General features: G+C 32.1%; 2 protein-coding genes across 4 annotated transcripts; both read right to left on the minus strand.

The window, feature by feature from the left end:
• Positions 1–858: 858 nt before the first annotated feature.
• On the minus strand, positions 859–6857 carry LOC100794833 (uncharacterized). Of its 3 annotated transcripts, XM_003543146.5 has the most exons (7): positions 5826–6850; positions 4457–4696; positions 3922–4011; positions 3626–3775; positions 3422–3546; positions 2272–2401; positions 859–1251 (listed from the first exon to the last, which is right to left on the minus strand). In XM_003543146.5, the coding sequence occupies exons 1-7, from the start codon at positions 6384–6386 to the stop codon at positions 1126–1128; spliced, it is 1422 nt and encodes a 473-aa protein (XP_003543194.1). In that variant the 5' UTR covers positions 6387–6850; the 3' UTR covers positions 859–1125. The 3 variants fall into 3 exon arrangements, with proteins under 3 accessions (XP_003543194.1, XP_006594720.1, XP_040864322.1); XM_006594657.4 differs by lacking the exon at positions 3922–4011 and having other exon boundaries at positions 5826–6854; XM_041008388.1 differs by lacking the exon at positions 859–1251 and having other exon boundaries at positions 2321–2585; positions 5826–6857.
• A 2868-nt stretch (positions 6858–9725) lies between these two features.
• Positions 9726–14772, minus strand: BES1-11 (protein BRI1-EMS-SUPPRESSOR 1). The gene is made up of 3 exons (XM_003543147.5): positions 13859–14772; positions 10368–11125; positions 9726–10100 (listed from the first exon to the last, which is right to left on the minus strand). Exons 1-3 carry the CDS (start codon positions 14072–14074, stop codon positions 10097–10099), a joined length of 978 nt encoding a protein of 325 aa, XP_003543195.1. The 5' UTR covers positions 14075–14772; the 3' UTR covers positions 9726–10096.
• Positions 14773–21072: the final 6300 nt, after the last annotated feature.

Consider the following 21072-nt stretch of genomic DNA (forward strand, 5'->3'; position numbering starts at 1 on the left):
GAACACATTCTAAGCATTTGACAAGGAAAATTAGTTTCCATATAATCTATCATTTTTCAAGAAATTAATTTCTGAAATATCTAAATACATTTTGAAAAATAATTTCCATATAATCTATCATTTTTTTAGGAGAAAAAAAATAAAAAATTAAGTGTATAAATATAAAAGGAGTTGCAAAAAACACAACTCTTTTTTGCGTGCTTTGGCAGCTTAATCATTCGACTCATTTCTTAAAATTCATTCGAACTTATTTTGGTCTTCAGTGATTATAACGCCTTATTTTTTCATATTTTCCAGAAAAAAAAACATTTAGAAATATTTGCCCAGAAACCATTTGTCACCAAGAGTGTTATTAGTTAAATCATATCATATTTAGTCACATCCAAATTTAGTTTCAAGTTACAAAAGAAATAATAGAGCCACTTTCATCAATGCTGTCAAACAACTCCAATACTCCAGAAACATAATTAACTTTATTTTCATGGTTTTGTTAAGAACATGCTACAGCCTTGCCAGAGACTGTCAAAACTTAAGCCAATGGCGTGTCCATAATCCCAATGAGCCAATGACACATAATAGTCAAATAAACCCACGGGTTAATCTTCAAACTATTTTTCAGGTGACAATTGACTGGTTATTTTTAAATGTCCGATTTAGAAGCTACGAGCACGGCAAGACTGACGAAGGACCTTACACCAAAATTCATACTAATTTTTCCATGAAGTTGAATTTCTCTTGCAAAGGAAATATCTTCCCCAATTAGTAACTATTAGAATATGAATATGAGTACTAATATACGTAATATAAAAACTAGGAAGTAAATAACGAGAAATACTCTCAACTCAATTTGAATCTAACTTTAAGAAATTTCGGCCTCAAAATAATTAGAAATTCAATAATAAGTACAACAGGCTCCAAAATGATTTGGGCTGAACCATAGAAAATGACAACTAAAACTAATACACTACCAGAATAGGATTTTCTATTCACATAAAAGACTGTAAGCTTTGTTGTTAGGAGGGTTTTTTTTTTTTTTTTAATTTCCTGCAAGTACTGTCAAGGTACCAAACCTATGTACACTTCATGCAAAATATAAAACTGATGATACCAAACACTAGAATGCTATCAAAACTCAATGCCACTATTTATCTGAATGGAGAAGGAAGGGCGCCCAACGGTGGAGAGAGGAACATCAACTCTTAGAACCAGACCCGAGTTCCCAACATTTCCATTCCACTTTGATCTGCCAATCTGTAAGACAAACCATTTAGATTATGATACATAAGCACTCTCTTTCCACAATGAACTTCGGAAATAATAGTCAAGAATTAGTGCTTATACAAGTCTACAATCGTAATAAAGCATGAAATAATCAACATAGATAAATATTTGTGATCTTATTCTGTGATTTCCAGCTGGTGTAGTAACTAAAAAATAAGAACTTAATAAGGTTAAAGTATGCCAATTTTATATACCTACTAGTCTACTACATATTAGACATTTAGACTCACGTTGTCTTTTTACTTTTTTTTCCCCTTGTTATCAACTGAATAGTATGTTAAAAACTAAAGAAATTACTTCCTACTTCTCTTACACAAAAAAAAGATAGCAATTAGCGAGTATATATGTTTAACACTTAACAGATAGTCACAATACTATTCTAATCATATATCATATGCCTTCAGGGCTATTTTGAATTTAAAGTCAGCTATTTTCTATAAAAAAATCACCAACATAAACTAAATAGTATTTCATATCTCATTTCCAATATTTTCACCCAAATAAAAACCTAAGAAAAATTACAGCTGGATTATAACAAAATCCATTGTTATTGTTAGTATGTACTTGAACAAAATAGTAGATGTGCACATGTCTAAGTATCTGAGTTGACAAATATACATTCAAGGTTTATAAGATATTTTCCCACCTTTTGGTAAATCACGCCAGGTCCTGAGACCCTTTGGGTGTGATACTAATCTGCACTTAATTGTCACCTTGGCCCTAACCACAAGGTAATTCCACTGGGTTTCAAATCCTACAGGGGCTCAGTTAGCCAACTAAGCAACACCTTGTGATTAGGGAACTGATTTTTCCCGGATCAACTGATAACAGTCATTTTATGCTTAATGAACAATAACCTTAAGCCAGTGGAAAATTATAACACGCAGACTCCTTATTCTATCATAAACATGCTTTTACAACATTTGAAAACATCCAAAATAAGTCTTGCATAATTCAAGAACAAGTTATGCTTATTCAGAAACAACTTACAGATACAGAAGCAAATGCAGAAGGATATGTCATGAAAGCGCATCCACAAATTAGATTAAGTTTCTCTTTAACTGAATGAATAAGTTCTGCCCGCAACCCTGGATTGCTTCCACCAACAGTAGGACACACACTGACCACATATAGAATATCAAAACAGATCAGGGTGTATGAATGAAATTGAAATACAAGTTAACGAGAAAATTGGAGACAATAATGAAGTACACCAAGAGATTAGTTACATTTGTGTTATAGATGCCCTGGATATATTAGACAATTAATCAGACTAGCATAATTTGCAGGGCCAATAGCTTTTTCTGAAAAGTTCAAGCCCTCTCAGTAAGATTTTGATCAAAAGCTATTTGAACAAAAATAAACTAATCCAAAAACACTATTATGTTACCAGAATAAAACAACAATAGCCTAATCCCATCAAGTAAAATCAGCTAGATGGGTCACACGACATCATTGGAACTGATTAAAAACCAAATCCTCAAGAAATAATTCACTATAAGATCCCTTTTAATTATTTATGTCCATGTCCTTCTTGGTCTCCCTCTACCCCTTTACACAGGGCTGAAAACCATTAGATCGATTATGTTATTAGAATATTTGAAACAAATAGTTTTGCAAGCAGAGGCAAAACAAATACAGCAAAAACACAGTTCAGAAAACTAGAAGTTGCATTACACATCCAAATTTCTCAACTGTGAAGTACATCTTAATTTAAAGAATATAGCATGGCAGGTCGCACAGTCTAATGCTTCTTAACCAGGCTTAAAATCAAGAAAAGACAGCTTCAAAAGCTGCTTTTTTTCTCATGAATGAAACCATCAAACTACACTACATTTTATTTATTTAGAGAGTGAACTATGCTTCCAAAACTTTAATGTCCTACTTGAACACAATGTTTGAGTTTTGTACCATAAAAATTCATCCACACTTTAGAGTATACAATTTTATCTAGACTGGAGAAGTTCATTCTAAATTCAAAGCAGGTAGACAAGCAAGCAATCATCACATCTAGACAACATAAACTAAGTGAAGCAGCACAAACATTTTCTCCATGATAACGTTATATAAGTGTCTTAGCAACCCCAATAACAATCACAGCACCACCATTCCCTTCCCCTGCCACTTTGTAACATCTTACCTGAATTGAACGGATGGCCTCACCATGAGACCAGATCGCTTCCAGGCCAAGGCTTGAGCAAGACCCAAAGAAAACGATTTGTCAGGCCATTGCACCATTGGTGTGATTCTTGTTCCCCACTTATTCTAAAAAAGTAGAAGAGTGACTGATATTAGTTCAAAAAAACATCATTTCATCAAAGCCTTCAATAACTTGGATTCTAACCTTGCATGAAAAGCTGAATCTCATTTCCCCAGGATATTGACCCTGAGCTTGAAGAAGACCTCCACAAACAGGTAGGAAAGCACTGGTACTTAGACCCTCACCAGATACGTAGGTTAGTTGCCCATTAGGGAATTGAAGATCCACAAATGACTGCCATGCAGAAAGAGGGGAAAAAATTATGATAGGAAATTTATTTCAGGGTGATTATCATAAAAATCATCATGGCACGGCATAAAAAATTAAAATTAGAACAAATGTTTTTAGAGGTATCATAACAACATAATCTATCAACTTACACAAGCTACGGGATTCAGGCAAAGCATGGACATTAACAGCCACCTTCTGTGTTTTGACCACACTGCTGGACAAAGAGAATGCATTCCATTCTGACAATAAAATTTTTATCACATAAGCTAATAAAAAGCTAAATTTGGGTTTTGAAGCACTACACGGAACATCCACATGCAATATAACTCCGAAGATGGAAACTAAATAATTAAATAATTTTACCAAGCATGAAAGAGTAATTTCAACAAGAAAACTATACTGTAAATTGCTACTGCCTAAAAAAATACATAGATTATTATAATGTTCAAGATGAATACTTATACTAGCATGAGCATCATCTCAGCATACTTAGCCATAGCTTCAAAAGGAAAGCTGATAAACAACTCAATGAGCAAATAGTGTTTAATGATCAAATGCATATGGACATGCTTACACAGTTGCTTTCAAGGATAAAACACAATGTCAATGGGCATGCTTTATTCACCTTCCCTATATACCAATTTTGTAGCAAAGTCCAATTAGGCAGCTGAACCTCATCTTTACCTTTCTATCATAGCCATACCACAGCAAGTGCTGCTTTGACAAATGAACAGGCAAGAGGAGAGTTGAATCACGGATAAAGAGAAGAGGTCCAAGCTGAACCAGGAAAAGAGATGAATTTTCATTTCCAGACGTAGAACCGCCATGAGATGCCTCTACTCTCCACAAATCTCCCCTTGCAACTAAAGAACCTTCCACTTCTTGAGTTCTGCTATCATAAGTTGACGTAAAATTTATGATCCCCTGTAGATGACAAAATATAACCAGTAAATGAAATAGATAGAGGAAGGAATCAACAGAGTGAGAAAAGAAAATTTAGCCATACAAAATACAGATTCCAGAGCTTGCACATCTTTTACATACACTTCAAAATAAATGTTGAAAATAAGAAATTGTCCCAAACAATCAAAATTTTGAAAGCTAGTTGGCAAATCAAATCATGAAGGAAGTCAATAATAGTGTCTGCTGACTGCTCCACAAGGTAGATCATTTTTCAAGAAGAGATTCTAATTCTAACTGAACGTCAAGTCGGTCAAAATCAATAGTACTGTTGATATGCTCAATTGGATAAATATCATAAATAAATAATTTACTCTGAACGTAAGTGCAAGTTCTCATTATCAAAACTTACAAGTTTAATGCTACATATATCAGGCAAAATTGTGGGCATTGGAGAGAAAATATATTTCCAGGTACAGATTTTACAAATGATAAAGTAGGAAACCATTTGTTCAATTCTTCTGTTTTTCTTTCTCTAAAATATGACTTCTGCAACTATACTAAGACCCCAAGATGCCACTGCACCTCAACCATCAAAAGTCCCAAAAACAAAACTGCGAACCAATGAACAGAAAATAACTCCAATGTAACATCATACAGGTTAGCAATCCTCTGCGGTTTTGATAGGAACTTGGGTAGTTCCCCAAGTGCTTGGGTACTTATCAGGCTTCCTCTTACTTACATTAACACATACAAAAACACAACAGAGACCGGGGACAGATCCTCCTCACAATAATATTTGACACCACCATCTCACCATCCATGGCACAATCTAATCAGAATAGTCACTTGATCTCAAACAGAATAAACTTTTAGAAATAAAAACTGTTTCTTCTGCACATGAACGCCACAATTTCACAGTAAACTGTAGCAAACAATTACTTCAATAGCTCTTTTACAAGCATAAATGTTATCCTCCCATTACACAACAACTGTTTATTACTCTCCATCAACAAACAAGCAATTAAACAGAAATAATTAATCACTTCCACAGTCCACATCAACAATCAATCTGCAAATCAACAAAAAAAAAAAACATATAATCCTAAACCACAAACATATACAAAGCAAAACCAACACCAAGAGATTTTACCTGTCTCCTACCCAGAAGACCAATAGACCCAAGGTTAAACCCTCCACCACCCTCTTCCTCCGCGCTTCCGCCGCTGCTAACACTCTCAGCAAACCCATGATTCTTCAACCTCTCACTAAGCAACCCCAAATCCTCCTGCACAGCAACCACAACCCCTCCTCTCTGCCACCCCTTATCCCCACCCTCCACCCTCACCGAACTCTCCTCGTGCTTGAATGGCACCGGCACCGGCAACGACCGGAAAAACTGCTGAACCAGCCCGTTCAAGCTGGCACCGAAATCCGCCCCGGCCTGCCCGATCCGGTTCCCAATATTGAAAATGGCGGACACGCCATTAATCCCATACTCCTGGGTCGCCAAAGCGAAATCCCTCTTCCCAAAGCTCTGCGAAGGGAACTCCAGATCGAAGAGCTTCGATGTCGGAGGGTTCGGCCACGCGAACTGCGGAGGGCTCATATGCGTATGAATCAAACCGCTGAAACCCTGGGCAAGCCGGTCAGCCAGGTCCTGCCCGTGACGCTGCACCTCTTCCCATGCCTCAAACGACCTTTCCACAGACATTTTCTTCTTCTTCTTCAACAAAATTCACTAACTTCCCATAAGACCTAGGGTTTCACTTATACTCCCAAATCTAATTAGAAGACAACAAATAAAAGCGTAAACGAACTGAATCTAAATCTAACTCTTTCTTATCTAATCAAAGGAAAGAACAAATTCGTCTTATTCACAAGGGTTTAGGGTTTCGGTTTCAGTAGTGTTTGCAAATCTAATTAAAAGAAAACGAATCAAAGCTACAAGAATTGATTCTTCTTATGATTGAGGTCGTCAAAAATTTAAAAATCAACTAATCAAAGCGATAAGGATGGATATAATTGAAGGGGTGATGAAGGATTGGAATATTGAGGAAGGGGAGAAGTGAAGTAGTTGAAGGGAATGATAAATGGAAATGGGAAGGAAAAAGGTACGCAGTGTGCGCGATGCGCACCTGGTTTGGTTTAACGACACGTCGCGTAGGATTTGGTCGTTGTGTTGTGGATGAGGAGGACCAAGATTTTAGTTGAATGGAAAAAAAAAAATTGAAGTGATAGTGACAACTGATAAATGATAACGATGAATGAATGGGTCGCCTGAAAAATTTAAAACAAAAAAATGGCACTGCCAATTATCACCCAATCAGAACACATTACGTTTGGCCAAAGTGAATCTCTTGATTTCAGAGATTTTCTTAGAATGAGAAAAAAAAATATATTTTATAAGCTTAAATATGTTTTTCTTTTTATAAGTTTGTATTTGTTTTTTATTTTGATTTTTGTAATAAAAAAATCATGTTTAGTCCATGTAAATGTGTGTTTTTAAGTTTGACCCTTCTAAGTGAAAACTTATGAGACTTGAAATGAAAAAAAAATTAAAAAAATACAAATTTATATAATCTACAAATAAATAAATAAAACTTAGAAAGATTAAAATTGAAAAAAATTAAATTTATAGAGATTAAAAATAAATAAATAAACTTATACAGCCCAAAATTTTTTATAAAAAAAATATTAATTTACATGGACTAATAATATATGTAAGTCATTATTTTAAATACTGAGAGAGAATAAAGAAGGATATTTTAAATCGCTTATAATACATTGGGATAGGTAGCTACTGCATATGTACCAGAGCTGTGGGCTTTTTTTAGCAAAATTTCATGGAGTTCAAAAGCTGGAACTGGAACTACCTATGAATTAAGAGGAATAATTATAAGATTAATTTGATGGTTAAAAAAATGATTAGAGAAAGAAGAAAAAGAAAAGGATGAATTTGAATTTCTTTTTCTAATAAATTAATAATTAATACTTATTGATAAAAGTGAAACATGAATTTGGAAGCGTGTGTGCGGAGCATAAGAAATAACAAGAGTGGTAATGCAACGGGGAGGATATGGGTTGTTAAGGATTTATGATCAACCTCCTATTCAGTTAAACACCAGTTGTTGATTTACGATGTTTTGGAGTTCTTACTTGTCGTTTTTCATAAAAGAAATGTAATACTTAACCAATCTAAATCTAAATAGTTGAAAAAGTAACATCTTTCTCTTATTATCTTTTCCCTTGTTTCCTCAAAGAAATATAATATATGAGATATTTGAAAGCATAGAAACAAAAAAAGAAAGAAAGGAATGTTGATGAAATGATATACAGTCATACAGAGAAGGACAACATGAAAAAAACGAGTGAGACTAGAGATTTGTCGAACTCTCGAGATATTTTCAGTAGAGTGGGATGGCCAGTTTTTAACTTTTATTTTGTTCTGAATTTGTTTTTATTGATCTACAACGCAGTCCTACGAATTACCGTAAACATCTTATATTTTTATTAGATATAGCTTTGTTTGTTTGAGAGGGAAGAAACAGGACCAAAGTATGTGTTGTTGGTGTCCTTATATGTAATGTTTGAATTGGAAACAAATGAAGTAATGTTGGTGTCCTTACATGTTGTGAAGAAGTAATGTTTTATATAGTAAAAGAGTGTAAAAATAGCTGAATGACTAAAAAAATATTGGAAAATAATCATATAAGTTACAAATTTTCATGTTCATAAAATAACTTATTTTTTCAAAAAAAAAATTAGATAAGATTCTCAAAGAAGTGAAAAAAATTTCAAACATATCTTTTTTAACAAAAACAACTGAAATATGAAAATAAAGCTATCCCAAACGCTCTTATAATTCTCATTAACACACTCACACAAACATATAAAATTATGAGTTTAATAGACATTCATGGTCAAACACACTCAAATTTAAATTATGAGTTTAATAGACATGCATATTTAAATTTATTGTAAAAAGTTTTTACATGTAGATTAATAAAATATCATTTTTAACAAAGGTTAATAAAATTAGTATACATAATGAACCATAATTAGTGTGTAAAAAAACATTTACATATCAATCCATATACTACATATCCTTACATTATACTATTTACACACCACTAACTTTAAATAAAATGTTTTTATCAATCATATTTTTAAATTATAGCCATATATTAATTAAAATATCTATGTCAAATCTTATGAAAATTAAATATCAATAAAAAGATGATAAAATGTTATAAGGTATCAATAAAATGATGATGAAATGTTATAAGGTGTCAATAAAATGATGATCAAGCATTATAAGATATCAATCCCTTATAGTATCTTGAATAATTAATCTATGACCCAATCAGAAGTTATCCTAATTCATCCAACCAAAAGATAATCAAGTGATTTTTACACATTCATATTTTTCACAAGTATTAATTACATTAATTTTTATATACATGAATAATGTAAATATTCTGTCAAAAAATGAATAATGTATTATACAATTTGAAATTAATATAATTTTTAAAAAATATAATTTATATAATGGGACTTTTAATCCAATAGTAAACTTTTAAGACACATTTTTTCCAAAAAAAAAAAACAATATAAGAATGAGATGTACTTTACACTGGTATCTTTGTATAGAGATCCCCTAACGATAAGCCGGACATAAGCCAATTACAAACTGTATATTCTTATATGTAAATTAGCTTCATCCTCAAGTTGGGCAGCAGAAATTTTCCAGTTGAAGGGAAAGTTGGATTAGTTATTAGCATTAACAGTATAACCTGTAATAGGCCTTGGGCGTTGTGGCCTTTATAATTGGTAAATAGATGTTAAAGTTATCAAGACAAAAATTATACCAGTTCAGTGAAGGTCATACCCGATGAAAATTACTATGTTAACAAAAATTAAAGTCATACAAGCATCCGTGGAAACATGTACAAATGCCATCCACATGCAGAGGAATAACTGATAACTTATTTGTTAAAAGAACAGGCACAAAAAATAACTCAATTCAATAAAAATGGACCATTCAATCAAATTTCCACAAGGGTTTTTTGCCATTGAGTTAGGTTGCAATCTGAGGAGTTCTTTCAGTGGCAAACCAAGCCAATCCATAAAATGTATACTGATGTTTCCAATAATAAGGTTTAACAACACGTACAATGATGAAATGAATGGGTTGCAAATCCACTCCACACCTAACTAGACATGTATATTACTGGAGAACTGTAGAAGGAAAAGGGAAAGCCACCAAAATAAAAATAAAATAAAAAAGATAATTAAAAAAAAAACAACTTCTTGCACTCACCTCACTTACCTTCTAACATATCTACTAATCAAAACCAACAGAAGTCAATGTTCAGTTGTCCACATAATCACATTCAATTACTTTCATTCCTATTTGTGACTTCATCTGCAAAAAAGTAAAAAGATCATGTCAAAAGGGGGAGAAAAATATTTTAAAGAAAGAGTTGAACTTCTCTGCACTGACAATGTAAAGGATTTTTACACTGGCAACTACTAGCAAATTATGTCAGATATGAGTTTTTAAGATAATTATTGCAAAAGTCAGAAAAAAAACCATATATGACAAATTCTTATTGGTTACTAGTAATAAAACCCTTTACACTATCGACTATCAATCCACGTTCAAATTGATCATGTAATAATGGTGGAGTACCTGGTCTTTGAGTTACCAAGTGTGAGTTCAAGATCATCTGATCCAAATTCCTCATGGATCCTTTCTCCTTCCCAAGGCTTGACAAGCCCCAACGTGTTGCTTCCAAATGCAAATTCATCTGAAACAGCTTCAGACATAGGAATGTCAGCATTTTGATCAGAGCCAGGTGGAATAGCAGGAGAGCATGTTCCACTCTGAGCAGGAGTCCACATTCGCGAACCGCTTCCGGGCAAGCCATCTTCCTTGAAGGCAAAAGGGTTTGAGGAGACCAAGCTGAATGTTGGTGAGGTTGGACTAACATGGGGAAGTTTGATCCCAGCAAACCATTCAGGGTCAACAACCTGGCGACCGGGGCTGGGAGGACTAGAAGATGGAAGGAATGAGTAGTGCTGCTGTCTGGTCCACCCCGGCCGCGCAGACTGCTCGTCCCACTCGACATTGATTCGTGGCGTTCTGGAGGTTGGAGAGCTCAGAGGAGGTGTGACAGGAGCACTGATGGAGCCACTGTGGAGGTAGAGGTGGGGAAGCTTGGGAGAAGATGCTGAAGATGAAGCAGTGGAGAGGTTTTTGAGCCATGGAATGAGGGAGTTGCCATCAGCATTAGGAATTTGAGTATAAGGGGATGAAGATGGACTTGGGAAGGATGATGAGCCAGGGCTTGGATTGTAGGAAGCACATGGACTTGGATGGTAAGATGAACAAGGGCTTGCTGCTGATGATCCACCAACTATGTCCATGCGCTCTAAAGGCTTGCATCCCTGATTGTACAAAGAAAATATTTTCATTAACTGATCATAATATGTAGCATGTTGGAACCTACCATGACCAAAATCCTTTCAAATATAACAAGTAAATGGTTAGTAAGATACTCTAATAAACTCCCTCATGTTTGGTTCCAGTAAATATGTGGATCCCATTTTCTGGTAGATTTTATTCCCAAATTAGTGGGACTCTGATGAATTTCAACCAATAAAAAAAAGTGCATGTGTCGGGAAGAGAATGAGTACGTTACTAACACTCATTGTGATTACATATTTGCAAACAAGTACAAGAACGAGTAATTCAACTCTGCATGTTCTCAGTAGATTGTTGCTATCAAATCTAACCAACATGGCATAACTAGCCCATGCAGGCAAAATCTATATAATGGCAACGGAATTGAATGAGCAGCATAATATATGATGGCACGTTTAACTTATTTCATGCTATTGCAGAAAAGGAGAAAGTCTCAATCTAATGCACCAATGAGTGATGAGATGATGAATTTGTGTAGTTAGTGACTCATTTATTATTGTTCTGCAGTGAAATTCGGTTTGCATGCTAACAAATATTAGTCAATGTGGTTAATTTACTGCAAAAAATCTTAGAATTCCTTGCTTGCATTTACTACCAAGCCTAAAATTAAGAAACAAATGCTCTGGTTTCCTTCTTGTTCAAGGCACTGCAAACAAAGAATGAATGATGTGATAGAGAGCAAAAAATAATTTGTAAAAAGTGTTAGAAGGAAATATTTTTCATTTTAAATCTTTTGTCTATTAAATCTAACATACCTTTAAAATTCGCAATGTCAATAATTAACCTTTTATGAGAAATCTGTTTTACTACTACAATAACAACAAAATCTTATCTTACTAGGTGAGTTTGAAAAAAAATAAAGTACCAGAATTTTGTTACTCAGAAATTTTTCTAAAGGCTCGGCTCATGTAACCACATAAAATTTACAATGAAGAACTTTTCAGTAAGTTTATTACAGATTAAAAACTAAGATGAACTTCAGTGCAATTTTTTATGTTGGTTCTTAAAATTAAACAAGTCGGTGATACTATTAGAGTAAATGGATCCAGTAATAACAAAGTTGCTTGACCATTAAAAAAACAATTTTCAGAATCAAAAATGAGTTTTTGTGTGATTGGGAAGATAAGATAAAATCCAGTATTATTTTGTTAACAAACTAAGTTGATCTCTATTATTAAATTAAGAATTAATGATTTTTCTTAAATTTTATGTGACAAGACCAAAAGAAAATCAAGAACTTGAAATTGAATTATTGAAGATGCTCCAATAACATATTATATATGATACTAATTATAAGCATGCATCTTAAAAATGTCTCTCTCACTTAGTTAAGAAATGTTATAAATTCTTAAATATATATTTTCAATTTTTACTGGTAAAAAAAAACATGTCTCTCTCAATCAAGAGAAGGAAAAAGAAAGAAGAATAGTAACATTGGAGTGTCCCTCCAGAAAAGAAGGGTCAATAATAATGAGGCAAAAGACACTCCAAAATGGAATCCTACGTGGGCATGCTGTCTGAAAAAGTCAAAAAGCTAATGCTACCATGGCACGCAGCAACGCGGACATTACAAAGGCAAAGCAAAGCAAGATATCAGACAAACACGCCAACCACGGGAACACCCAAGCTGGCAAAATTGCCCTCTCCCCTTTTTTATATAACCAAAATGCCCCTTCGCCAGGTTCACTTCATGCAATGATTGAAGCACCCACCACCGAGGGCATTTTCGTCCCATGAAATCAAAAATACTAAAAACAAAAAATTGTCCTGGTTTCTCAGGTGACCATCAGTCAAGAAAGAGAGCGAATCTTTGATGCTTCACTAAAATGCCAGGACCACTGCATACCAGATCCACCGTACACACCAATATACACATATATAAAATAAAATTAAAATTTTAAAAAAATTGCTATGATTAATATTTAATCTTTACTATATTATATCATACCAGATAACTAACAGCTATGATTAAAATTAAATTAAATAAAATGGCATTTATTTATAAATAAGTAATACTAGATGATAAAAAATATAATTTTTTTGTTTCAAAAAATTTAAGAGAAAGTATTACAGCCTACTAAAATAAACAAACTTTTCAGACTCTGAATAACGGATAGGAAGTCAAACCTGCTATCAATGATCCATCATGTCTAAGATCTCATCTTCTTCCCATTAATTATTATCCTAACGGTTAAAATAATTACTTTTCATTACATATATTAAAAAAAAGAAAAATATTGCTAAAATATATTTATTACACAACAAAACATAATTATTATGATATTAAGCTATAACCAATTAAAAGCATTTTAAAAACAAAATTATTATATTACAAAAAAAAACTATTTAATATTTTTCAAATAATTAAAATAAAATGCTAACTAGTGTCAAGAAATTAAACATGAAATTTTTGTAATAAAATATAATGTTTAATTTTGTCAAATAATTTATCGTATTTTTAATTAATTTGTTATTTATTAATCAACATCCTTTAAATATTTGTCAATACCATCTTAAAAACATTTTTTTCTTTAAGACTACAAATATATCTTTTTACAAGAGATGATTCTACTTCAACCAAATAAAATCATTGTGTTACTACACTCCTCTACAGAAAATTACTTAAATTAAAGTAGCTAAAATTGTGAGTGAAAAGAAAAGAAGAAAAAAAAAGGAAAAAAATGGAGTTAATGTACCTTGCGGTAAGTGGTTCCATCGGGTTCAACGGTCCACCCAGCTTCGTTGCAGAGAGCTTTGAGAACTTCATTGTTGTCGCAGTGTTTGGGGAGTTTGAAGTTCCCATACATCCTCAGACCCGCGAAGATCTTCGCCGCTATGGCTCTTCTCCTTCTCTCTCTCCTCTTGTTGTTTTCTCTCTCCTTCGACGTGGGTAGCCTCGTCCCCGACGTCATCGATCTCAGACCTCAAAAAAACTCAAAAGGGTCCTCCTCAAACCTCCCAAAGAACACAACTTTGGACCAGATTCGATCCAACAAAGTTAAATAGCCTTCTGGGTCGGTCACAAATTGAAAAGGGTGTGTGTGTGTTAGAAGAAGAAGGTTGTGTTATAAGAAGAATGTGGAGGAGATGGTTGGAAGTGGCAAAGTCAGCACATTTGGTGGATTTGGGAAGTGGGTTTGTAGCCGGAGAGTGATCGGAGATCGGAGGAGATCTGGGTCGGAGAAATGGGAAATGGTTTTGATGAGAGTGTGTGTGGATGTGTGTGAGAAAGAAGCGGAGGAGAAGAAGAAGAAAAGGAAAAGAGTGAGGAGGAGGAGGCACTTGATTAGCCAAATTTGCGGATCAAATTCATGATCACGGCGTTTGGATTTGTATAGAGAGAGAAAGAGGGAGTGGGTGTTGGAGATTTTAGAATCCAAAAAACATGCCGCCGCCGCCACCACCACCACCAGCCTAACCTTTCCCCCCCTCACTTTCTCTCCCCCTCTTCCTTGCTTATGTCAGTGAGTGTTGATTTGTGAGAGAGCCTTCACAGTTCACACTTGTGTTGTGGAGTATCACTCTGTGACGACTTTGATTTGGTTTTCCTTTTTGGTTTTTCTATTCTTTTTCTGAATTTAGCCAAGTTGGTTACTTTCCGTTAAATGTGAGAGGGTATGTTAAGTTTCTTTTTTTCTCTTTTAAAATTTGTATAGACTATTTATTTTTTTTTATGAAAAATTACATTGTTGTCTACTTGTTTGTGGTTATCTAATATCTATAACAATTATGAAAGTAATTGTATCTTTTTTATAAAACAACCAAACTAAAAAAATGTTAAAAAGGAAGGGATCAAGATTTTAATTTAGTCTTAAGTTAAAAAAAATTAACCTATTATAAATCATCTCCCAATTATGTTTCAAAATCTCTTACTTCAATTATTTTTCTCTCTCACTAAACTACTCTATATAAAAAAATATGGATAAAAACTACACTAACTATAATATATATATATATATATATATTAAGTCCAATTCCAACAAATATAAATGTCAACATACAAGCATAATATTGCTTATCTTTCGACTAGTACTAAATAGAATAGTTATGAATGTGTTTAACGTATTATTGATATATTTAAATTTATTGAATAATATAAATGTAAAATAAAAAATAGATGATAAAGTAAAAAGAATCATGCATCAAAATGAATTTCTTTTTCAACTAAGAATATCTTTTTGAAATGGCATCATATTGGCTTTGATAAAAGTGAGTTACTAATAGTCAAAGCAGTGCTAACTTTTATTTTTGTTCCTGCCTTCAAAAGTTAACTCCAAAAAACATAGAAGTGTGGAGCATGATTTTTAACCTACCCCTTTTTTGCCATAGCCATGTGGGTTTTATTAATGAAAGTTCAGGAACTGGGTTCAATTAATGCAACCTTTTTCCCTACATTGGTCAGGGATTCTATTATGGAGAAAAATTCTTTGTTGTGTAAAATGGATTTCCAGTTGTGCCATTTTCTGTTTAGATTAGTATACCACTATACCCTCTTCTCCCATACTATATATTACATTTCTCTTACAAAAGATAAGTGCTATTATCAAGTTAGATGAAAATTTCAAATAAAATTTATTTTAACTTAAATATATAATAATATAGCAGTATTATATACTGTGAAATTTGTAATTAAAACTTACATATATAAAGCTAACGGAAAATAAGAGAGAACAAAAAAGTGAGAGAGAGAAAAGTTAGGACTAGAAAGAAAGGGAATGAATGGATGGGGGTTAATTGATCTTTACACCCTTAATGTATTGAAGATTGAACATGTAATATATAAAGTTTACAGTAAGAAATTAGAAAGTAGAAGAGATGAAATCTAGAGATATTAGTATATAAACTTTTTCTTCAATTGTCAATGGTAAATGAGAAAGGGGTAATTCGGTGCTGCCACAAAATGAATCCTTTCGGAACATGGACCAATTTCCTTTTACATGTCTTCTTTCCTACCAACCATGGTACCTTTAATTAGTGTTTGGAGATGAACACCCATGGCCTACAGCACAGAAAAGGGGCAATTTTCACTGCCCAGACGGAAAAAAAATAATACAAAGATATCTGGAAGAAAAATTGCAAAAAGAAAAGAACCAAAAAGTCCAGTTAATATATATAGGTCTTTTTTTTGTTATAATATATTTTTATTCCATTTTCATTAACCTTATTCAACCGATACCATGCTTGTTTTGAAATCTAGAAGTCAATTATGATACTGAAAAGATGTGCTAAGGATAAAGCTATGCCAAATGTGTTAAGGATAGAGCCAATGTCACACCAATGAAAAGATGGGTTATGATGACCGTTATGGGACTTATATTATGCATGTGTTTGGTTTAGATATAAAACCAACACAAGCGTGAAAAAACATAAATGTTCATATGAATTTGACTTCTCAATAGATGATTATAAGGATTTTTTTTTCCTTCTTCTGCTGATGACCACCAGTTGGTGTTGAATGAACATGGAAACGAGCACACATTTAGTTGATGGGCTCAGGCTTTCTTATGAAGTGTGCGAAGTCAAAATGTTAAAGGATTAGAACAATAAACTCATGATATGGCGTTTTACGTGACATTTAAGACCTTGGCAAATCAGTTCTTGTAATAAATTATAAAATGGTAATATATTAAGAAATGAGTATGATCATTTCCATAGATCTAAAGCTAATTTGTAATTTTTCAAAAATATCAAGGTTTCTACTTTGTAAGTTTGGGATCAAGGCTATATAGACTATAGTGGAAGATAGTTTTAGAAATCGTGGAACATTTTGGTAAGGTCAAAGAGCATTAGTTGACAAATGCATAGGTTTTGGATTTTGATTTGCTAGTTAATAAGGATTGGATTTGAGTATTAGATTACTCGTCAAATCAAAAACCGAAATACTAGTACAAGAAATCATCGCTAACAAGATGTCAAAGGCATATATAGGATTTATATTTATTGGCTATAAGTTTAAGCTTTTTTCGACTTTACGCAATTGAAGAAGTCTATAATGGTTACAAGCCTTTTATCAAACTGAGGTACTAAGGTACCTTTGGGTAAAGAGGAAAGAAAATGAAAGAAATAAAACTGAGATGAAAATTTTAAATCAAAACAAAATATAAAAGTGTGAGATTCACACCAAAATTTAAAACTTTTCATCTATTTATCTATTTTTTTCCCCCTCATCCGAACGTACCTTAAGCTGGAACTTCTCACTGATTTTGTTCTTCATCGATATTAAAGTTTTTTAATATAATTCTTATTATTATTCATTGATAATTTGATATACATATAATATAAATATCTCACTTAACATATTATATTAGGGTGATTACTAAATACTAATATAATACTAATACTGTATAACTATATGATATTGTCATATCATCATTAGATAATTACAATAATTATTTTAAAAAATTATAAGAAAAAAACTAATAAAAATATTTAAAAGACTTAAACTAAATTTAGTCATATTTACAATAATTAAAAACTTATTTAATTAAGCATTTAATATTTAATAATATAATTGTTATAAGTTGATCATCCAATTATAAATACACCATAACATATAAACCTAACCTTTCAATATTTTTTGTTTGAGAAAAGCCTTTCAATACTCCATTGGTGCTGTTGAAAAATATTAAACACCATGTTTTATAAGATTATACTTAAAAGAACACTAAAATGATAACATGTATATGTGTTTAAAATGGATATTGATTCCTTCAAATATTGGGAGACCTAATGAACCGTGAAAGACGCACGTGCTAATGAAAAGGGTCCCTTAACTGCGTTGAAGATGCGTGGGGTGCAAAGCAATGAAGGATGAAGATGGAATGATGATTGTTATTATCTATTGATAAATTGTTGTGGGGAGAATGCACTATGGAGGGTCCCAATCCAATCCAAGAGTCTCTTTTACGTTGATCCCACCTTTCTTTGTCTACCCCATGGCTACCATACTACCATTGTTTCATTTCTAGTTAACCAAAATTTCTCTAATAACAAACATTCTAGTGCATGGTGTTAAATTGAGTTTGGTCTAATAAGCTTGCTCCAACAACCTATAAATAAGAGAAGAATGGACTATAATTTTGAATTTTTTAGACTTAAAAAGAATGATTAAATTGATTCTATTAAGATCGTGTTTGTGGTACCGTTCCAAAATCCTTCAAATATAGTTTGTCCACACCAAGGCCTTTGTATCTTTTGTGTCTCGTAATTTGTGCGAACAAGATTTGGATAGCAAAATAAACATATACCAATTAGGTCGGGTTAGACCTATAAAATGTAAGTATGAAAGCAATTGAACCAATTCGCTATAATATTATATATCATAAAAATTGTATACATTTAAATTTGAAAAACTGGTCATTAGGCTAGGCTAAGACAACAAATCTTCAACTCATAAAAATTTGATCTAGTTTGGCTCACTTTCACACCTTGGTCAGATAGAGTCGTAGCTCAATTTGTCTCCTCTTTTAGTGCATCTTTAAAAATAAATAGATAATTTTATATTATAAAAAATGTGAACCACCATAGTCTGATTTTGTTATAAAAAAATATTGTAATAGTCTGATTTTGTAAAAAAAAAAAAAACGGTTATAGTTTATTTGGTTCAAGTTGGTATTTCAGGTTTTTTAATGGAAATTAATTAACAATAAAGTCAATGGATATTTTACATTAATTTTATGGTGATAGAAAAAATAAGTATTTAATTAATGAATTTCTAGTAATGTCATTCAATATATTTTTTTAACATTGTATAATTAATTAGTTGGGCAAAAAAAATGTTGTATAATTAGAGAAGAAAATTAAATTACTTAAAATTTATAAAATAAAAATACTAAATTATCACGGTGGGACTCATGAGATGAGAAATTTAACTTAAAGAACTCATCATGGTTGTTAATTGCATCATTATAAAGTTACTCTAAATAAAAATTCTGTGAATTTTTGGAAGGATTTTTAAAGATCTAAGAGCTACTCCTTCTGGGATCATTTCACTTTATAAGTTAAGCAGCAGTTTCTTATTAAAGCCTCGTAGTAGTGCAAATGAATTAATCGCGTGGGTGGTAATCCTAGTTGATTGTGCAAGAGGAGAAGAAAAATATTGAGTGAAAGAGAAGAGACAGTTTTGAAAGAGGGTCAAAGGAAGGGTGACAAAAATAAAAATAGAAATCAGAGATAATTAAAGACATGAGGTAATTTATGAATCTTAATTTTTTTATGCATGAGAATAAAAATAGACTCAACACATTATATTCAACTTAGACTCTCTGATTATGAATTCATATTTAGAAAAACTTTTAGAATTGTTCTGTTTGAAAGAAAAATTATTAAAAATGTAACAAGTAAATGAAAAAAAAATGTCATTGTGATTTGTGAGGCTCATACAATAATTATTTAGTAAAAATAAATTAAATATAGCGTATTGATATTATAAAAGCTCACTTTTACGGTGTTATTTAATCATGAACTTTAATTTTATATTTGGTAAGTTTGATTTTTAAAAATTATATATTAAATGATTTATAATTGATTGATAAAAAAGTACACTAAGAATACACTAAAATTGAACTAATTTTCTTAAGAAAAAATTGGAGAGTATCACCGTTGGAATCGTTCAAACATCATAACTTCTATTTCATCATATGGTTTGCACGTGAACGGTAGGCGACCTTTCCATGTCATTTTCATGGTTGATCTGGCGTTTTTGGCACAATCCATGTTGTTGTTTGGTTGTATTAAATTTTAAGAGGAATTAATATTATTTATTATAGGTTGAAATGCAATAACTTTTGAATTATTAATAGGGATGTTTTAAAAAAATTAATTCTTCTTATATTTAGAGTTATTTTTTTTACTCCTCTCAAAATTAATTGAGTTATTAAATTTGAGAATGAAATATTTCAATCAAACACAATTAATTTAAGCTCACCGCGTAAGTGTTTCTTTGACTGAAGTCTAAAACTAACATGCAGAAAGAAAAAAAATGATTTTCAGGTTGACGAGCATGAACATCAAACTTTTCTATTTTCTAACTCATACGAAAAAGAAAAGGTAAAGAAAGAAAGAAAAATAAGATTGTTAGAATAATAAGGCTGATGGTTAACATTAGATAGGGATAAATTTGTTATTTAAAAATAAATGCGCCAGGAATGTTTTATATTTTTTTTATAAAGGAATGATTTATATTTTTATGACAAAATCAAATTGTCAGAAAAATAAAAACATTATCTTGAAAGACACACAGTTTAATGACACGTTCCTTTCCTTTTTAAATGCCTTGCTTCAAGTTTTTTTTTTATGCATGTAAAAAAATGCCTTGCTTCAAGTGATTTTATTAATCTTTAAGAAGATTTTGAGTAAAATTTACCTCCTGTGTAACTTTCTCTTCTTAATTGCCTACACTTCCTTTATACAGAGACAGAAAGAGATTCTAATAACCTCGTCACTAGTACAAATTTTCAACAAAAAACAATTAAAACAAACAAATGTAGTGATAAAGCTTTTCCGTCCCCTTTTCCAATAAACATAAAAGGAAAAAAAAATACAATTAAAGAAACACTTTTATTATAAAATGGAAGCTTTAAAAAATTTATCAGTGAGATTCAAACACTGCATAAGGTCATTTTTCCCCCACAAAAGATCTGTTTGGTATGACCATAATTAAGACCTTAAACTTTTTAGTAGTATCTAAAGTATTCTCAAAAACTTCAATTTTTTTTATCGATTATAAGACTAATCATCCATTGTAGAAATCAAACTCATATTTTTTTTCCAGAAATTTAACTTGTTTTGTTAATAAAGCTCCAACCATTCCATTGAGTTTCCATGTATCATAGCCTCACTACATACATATAAAGCCTGTTGGAAGACCTCATGAGGTTGCCCACTAAATATTATGGAACGACTTTTATTT

This window comes from Glycine max, chromosome 13 (assembly GCF_000004515.6).
Source record: "Glycine max cultivar Williams 82 chromosome 13, Glycine_max_v4.0, whole genome shotgun sequence".
Taxonomy (NCBI): Eukaryota; Viridiplantae; Streptophyta; class Magnoliopsida; order Fabales; family Fabaceae; genus Glycine; species Glycine max.

Coding starts and splice junctions, on each gene's coding strand:
- LOC100794833 (XM_003543146.5), bottom strand. CDS start 6,386: ATGTCTGTGGAAAGGTCGTTTGAGGCATGGGAAGAGGTGCAGCGTCAC. Junction 4,697..5,825: donor GTCTTCTGGGTAGGAGACAG/GTAAAATCTCTT, acceptor TGTCATCTACAG/GGGATCATAAATTTTACGTC. Junction 4,012..4,456: donor GGTATGGCTATGATAGAAAG/GTAAAGATGAGG, acceptor TTTTATTGTCAG/AATGGAATGCATTCTCTTTG.
- BES1-11 (XM_003543147.5), bottom strand. CDS start 14,074: ATGACGTCGGGGACGAGGCTACCCACGTCGAAGGAGAGAGAAAACAAC. Junction 11,126..13,858: donor ATGGAACCACTTACCGCAAG/GTACATTAACTC, acceptor TTGTACAATCAG/GGATGCAAGCCTTTAGAGCG.